General features: G+C 40.9%; 1 protein-coding gene across 1 annotated transcript in view; it reads left to right on the forward strand.

Annotated features, from left to right (window-relative positions):
* Window positions 1–2,342, forward strand: part of LOC104406519 (multidrug resistance protein 1-like) — a 33,216-nt gene extending 30,874 nt beyond the window's left edge. Inside the window, exons 25-27 of the mRNA XM_010015514.1 lie at window positions 323–529; window positions 1,494–1,640; window positions 2,145–2,342. Of these exons, the coding sequence (XP_010013816.1) occupies window positions 323–529; window positions 1,494–1,640; window positions 2,145–2,342 (552 nt within the window). The remainder of the gene's footprint in view (window positions 1–322; window positions 530–1,493; window positions 1,641–2,144) is intronic.
* The last annotated feature ends 3,658 nt before the right edge of the window (window positions 2,343–6,000 follow it).

Here is a 6,000-nt window from a genome sequence, read left to right on the forward strand (position 1 = left end):
ACTTTCCCATGAGGTTCACGGTGCTTCTTCTCGTGAGATGGGCTGGAAGGACTGCAGGAACAGCCTGTGATCTACCCTCTGTTTCTGTCTGCTGGGAAATGGAAGCAAACACAGACACAAAATTAAATACTAGTGAAAGGAAATATTTCATCTATACTGTTGGTTCTTTTCCATTTTGCATGCAAAATTTACTTGATTTCAGCTGGGAATCTAACACGTAACAGGCTTCCTCTTACAATTCGTGTTTCCTGTTTGCAGTACGTATCTGTGGATGAGCTCTCTAGTCAACTTGGCATTGTTTTTTCTGTTGTTTTTTTTCTAGTTAGCAGATGGATTTGATACCAGATCTTTGCATATGCAATGGCTGAGGTCCAGACTGGGTCTGGTGTCACAGGAGCCCATTTTGTTTGACTGCAGCATTGCTGAAAATATTCAATATGGAGACAACAGTAGGCTGGTTAGTCAGGAGGAGGTTGAAGAAGCAGCTAAAGCAGCAAATATTCATAGCTTCATTGAAAGACTGCCAGAGGTAAGGGATGGTGATCTTCACAGTGAGATCCAAGTAATGCTAACTTAAGTAGATGAAATTAAACATCTTTGTTTCCCTTCAAAGGAAAAAGTATAGAATGTTTAAAAATGTGTGTTTCAAGCTTAAAAACTTTCTTAGTTGGTTCAAAAAAAGCCAGTGCTCCAATTAACATAGTGGTGACAGCAGGATATGAGGGGAGGAGGTAAGAGGACACATTATGTACGAATAAGTTCTTTTTTTATATATATTTTTTTTTTCTCCTTTGAGAACAGAAACTTCTCAAGTTACTCCAAGAAAGACAATTTATTTGGGTTTTTTTCTAAAATAATTCAGTAAAACTAAATGCTCTATTTCTAATTGGATGGGCAGGAACAGAAAGTTTTTTCTCAACGAGTATGAAGGGGCAATAAATCGAAAGTGAATAACATGGCATTTGACCTTCATGCCTGCCAAGAATTTGGTTCTAACAAGGAAAAACGCTGTGATAGTTTGTTTTTCCTGTAGTTCTCTGTAACTGGAAAATCATGTAATGGTGCCAAAAAATATTTCATTTTCATTAGTACTAGTAACTTTCAGGATTCTTTATTCACAAGTAATGTAGGATCAATTTCTTCCTGTGCATGTCAGTAAGCATTAAATCTCTCATTAGCCTTGTGATCATATGTTCATGGGCAGATATGTGTAGATACCTCACTGCTGTATCCCTGGCGGTACCATTCAAGACCTATTCCATTCTTTGGGGAAGTAAATTTTTGAACCAGGTATAAATATGTGTGGCTGAACTCTTAACTGTTCATGTTAGAGTTGTTTATAAAACCTTAGCTTTATTAAAACTTGCACTATTCTCCTCTTCCAAGATGGAAATAACTAGTCATTCTTAAAGGCACACATAAAACGTTACTTTTCTCACCTTCCTTCTCAAAGAGTATTCATATGCCTTCTTTTTTGAATTTTTAACATTCAGAAATATAACACCCGGGTGGGTGAAAAAGGAACACAACTTTCTGGGGGACAAAAACAAAGAATAGCAATTGCCCGTGCTCTGATTCGTAATCCTGCTATTCTGCTTCTGGATGAAGCTACCTCTGCTCTTGACACAGAAAGTGAAAAGGTGAGTAATGATTATTATGTGAAATACATATCTATATATATGTACATGGCTAGTTGGTTTCTGTAGAATAAAATCAATGCAAAAATGCTCAGCTGTGAAACATCACTGTAGCTTTTCCAGCTGCAAGCTGTGAACTGAACTACACTAGGAAACTAGGCGTATCTACTAAATAAACAAGTAGAAGCCCCCAAAGCTTTAAGTAGAAAACACCATGTGGAGCTGATACTCTTCAGCATTCTTCCTATTGGCTGTATTTGGTGGTAAACACTGAACTTGTGTTATGACCCAAGCTGGATGCCCAGGAACACACTTCTCAATGTTTCACACTCATTTGATCAGTCTCAGTGAGAAACCCTGTTGAGTAAGGGTCTCGTGTATGCACTGACTTGTAGATCTATGGGAGGTACATTCAGGTGCTAACAAAGAGTAAGAAGTAAAATGTGGTTCCTATGGCAAGTGAAGGCTTTCAGGTGCTAACAACATTTTCACAACCTCTGCATGCAGATTGTTCAGAAAGCTCTGGATAACGCCCGGCAAGGTCGAACCTGCATCGTCATTGCTCACCGCCTGACAACCATACAGACTGCAGACATCATTGCAGTGATCCAGAATGGCAGAGTGATTGAGCAGGGCACCCACAGCCAGTTACTGGCAAAGGAAGGCCACTACTATGCCCTTGTAAATGCACAAGTGTCTAATTAATAATCCTTGAAGATTATTTTTTTTTTCTTTTCCTCTGGGAAGACATGAAAAGCTTACAAAGAATTAATGGTGATGGTGTCTGTGCTGATGGAGTAGGGACCATGTGTTACAGCCTGGTTGTTGTACCCAGTGTAGCCCTTTCCCCAGGCCCCCATGGGGATGAGCAGTGCATGCCCAGGGATAGGTCACGGAAGGTGCATGGGGGAGTCCCAGGGGCTGAACCTGCTGGACAGTTGGTGGGATTGTGTGATCTGGAGGGAGCCAGGCATGAAGTAGCCTTATCCATACCATGCCTTAGGTGAGGCACTCTGCTCTCGCTGTCTCCCCAAGCCCTGGTCCATACCAGGTACCAGAGAGCCACACAGTACCAAAGTATGACAGTAGTTAAGCACCATGGATAAGCAGTGAGCTGGTGCTTGTGCTTGCCCTTTTGCTTTCTTCACCAGCCAGATACAGCTGTAAAGCCCTAATTAAAGATGACTGATAATTCTTGCTGACTACTGAGATTCCAAATAAACGCACTTGTGTTAAGTTTGTAGAGAAGGGGCTGGATGTGTGTTTGTTGTGCATTTTTTGCTTGGTTTTGGTTTCCCCCACTTTATGCCACATTTCTATTACCACAAAATGGTTTGGGTTGGAAGATCAACTACTTCCAACCCCCCTGCCACAGGTAGGGATACCTCACACTAGACCAGGTTGCTCAAGGCCCTGTCCAACCTGGCCTTGAACACTGCCAGGGATGCAGTATTCACAACTTCCTTGGGCAGCCTGTTCCAGTGCCCCACCGCTGGTGCTTCATGTATTTCTTGGAATTCAATATTCTGTCAGACAATAATTGCAATAGTTACAATCTTTTCTTATAGAGATAAACAGATACAAATGCTACCATTGGTTTGGGGTTTGGTTTTTTTTTAGTATTTTTCAGTTGCTGACCTAACACTTTAGTTGTTCTTTGCTTCTATCAGGGTGATTTCCAAAGTCTTGCAGGGGAACTAGGATGGCTTCTTTTGAATGGACTCAAGTCAGCCACATAAATAGCTTTTCAGTTAAAAAAAAGTGTGGTTTTCAATATGAGATCCTTTATTTTGAATACACATGGCACTTACTGGTGGACTTAGTGTTAGGTTAACAGTTGGATTTGATAATCTTAAAGGTCTTTTCCATCCTAAATGATTCTATAAATAATTCTAAAGCTTGTTTGAAGTGTTGGCAAAACTCACTTACATGTGTGCTTTAATAATTGGCTATTCTTCCTCTGATATATTCCTCAGGGTGTTGCAATACATCCTTCAACAGTATGTACTGTGTAGTCAGAGTGACTCAGCAGGTGGGGTGGGTTTTTTTGGCTGCTTAGACCCAATTGCAGCATTTTAGTTTTCCAAGGCTTTGCACGTGGCTTTGGGTTAGGATTTATGGCCTGGAGCAACCTGCAGTACTTTATAATTTCCAGATAACTCCTCTCAATTGTAGCAGACAGAACTTACAGTAATGAGTATCTCCTTTGCTCGTTTCAGTTGTCTTCCGGCATCAGGATCCATGAGGGGAATAAAACACACAAAAGAAAACAAATTCTGGTGTCAGCTTTGCCAAAATAAATACAGTCATTCTCCCTCACACGGTTTTTCTCAGGGACTGTTAGAAGAGGAGTTACCACTCATTCAGAAACCCCTCTTGTGTGATCACTTTCTCATATGCAGATACTACAGGAGCTGCTGCACGTAACACATTCCCAGTTATCCAGCATGGTCTCCAGATAATTCTCTTTTCCCTGTTGTATTTCTGCACTGAATTTAAAATTACAAGCAGTAGAGTTTGATTCACAGTTTTGAAAGTAAAATACCTTCCTTCTAAATTCAGAAATCTTTTGGGGAAAGAAAGAGTTATTTTGTACTTTTGAGTTAGATGTGTGTGGTTTTCTTTACAATGGTGAGGAATAATAAATCTTTGTAGTATTACAGTTCATTATTATCTGCTGCAGAAACAATTAAGTAAAAATTGGAAATTAATTTAAATGCATAGAAGATATAACAGTCACTAAGCTAAAATTCTGTAACGTAATGAATCATCCAACATCTGGGGCTAGTTAATGGAGCATCTCTGTGGAAAATACTGCATTTGCATCCATGCAGATAATGGAGAAGAATCAAAAACATGCTTCCTTCCCACCAAATTGGAATTACTTACTAGCACAAGGGCAAGAGTCATGAGGAAATATGCTCTATTTGACCTGGAAGGTGCTGAAAGAGCTGCAGCATGGTCAGCCTAGAAAAATAAGTTCTGTGACTTGTGTTTCCCCTTATTTGCTCTTTTGAGGTCAACATTACCTACCATGGAAAGAGAAGTGACTACACTTGCATCCCTTTTGGCATGTTCCTCACCCTTGTTTACATAGTGAGTTCTCATGTTGTCATAGGTGGACAGGCTCAGCACCAGCTATGAATGAATGTTAAGTCCTTACGGGACAGTAGGAATGGGTTTTGGTTGGAGACAAAAGGAGCAGGTGGTGATGTGGTGATGGAGGGAGTGTGTGTGCATCGCTCTAGGCTGTGGGAGCCAAGCGGGGAAAGAGCAGTGCCTGACGGCTGTGCCTCAGGAACAGCCTCTGCTCGCGCATGAGTAAAAAGGAGAAGTTGAAGTGAATAGTGTTGATGTACTGAAGTTCACAGTAAACATATGAACATATTTTACTGATTTCTCTCAATACAGACATACTAAAAGACACTTGTATCACAGCCCTGTTTAAAAGATCAGCTGCAGACTCAAGGAAAACACCAGACGAAAGCACATCCTACCCACCACAAAAGAGAGGGTGAGCAAGGAACCAGGGCACAATCCCAAACATCTGTAAGTAACAGAAGAGCACACTAACTGCATGCTTGCTAAAAGACAGGCTCAGCTGAGTGACTTTATTGGCTCTTTGAGATATACATTGATTAGTATGCTTGGCTTGAAGGTACTAATAACAAATGCTATGCTCTGATGGTTTATTTCAGTCCATCCAGGTTACCTTCCAGCTGGCTATGCCCATAGAGCTTGCAGGCTGGCTGTGGTCTGATTAGAAACAGACCTAAATTCAGACACAAGTGTATGTCAAAAGTACCTTTTCAGCACCAAACCCTAGACTGATAAAGAGATTAAAAGAATCATCCCTTACCAAAAAGAAAAGCCAATGAGGACACATCTTAAGAGCCAAGGATTTGTTGCCCCATCATGTAAGCACTCAATTCTTTCTCCAGATTCCCTTATGAATGCCTTTTCTGAAGTCTTTACTTTCATTTTTTGGGATGTTATATCTTAATAATTCCATAGGAGGCTTAGATCAGTGCTGGCATAAAGCAAGTGTCTGGGCGAAGTGCTTCTTGTCTAGTCATGAATGAGGCCTTTGCTGTTCCTTGACAAGCCTGGGCTGATGCGTTTCCTTCATCACTATCCCCGTGGCAGTCATTGTAGGAGTGAGGTCCCCTGTGACACCTGCAGTGACTCACCATATTGTGGGCAAGTTTGGAGTACACTTCCCCCCTGCCTAAGCAGGGATAGGGAAATCTTTTTAACACTGGCACCTGGGGTAGATGACAGCACAGGAAAAATATAATCATAAATACTACATTAATTTGCAGTTTTGCAAACAGCAGTATTCCTGAATTGCTGACAGGTATTT

Source organism: Nestor notabilis, unplaced genomic scaffold, assembly GCF_000696875.1.
Source record: "Nestor notabilis isolate BGI_N333 unplaced genomic scaffold, ASM69687v1 scaffold11265, whole genome shotgun sequence".
NCBI lineage: Eukaryota > Metazoa > Chordata > Aves > Psittaciformes > Psittacidae > Nestor > Nestor notabilis.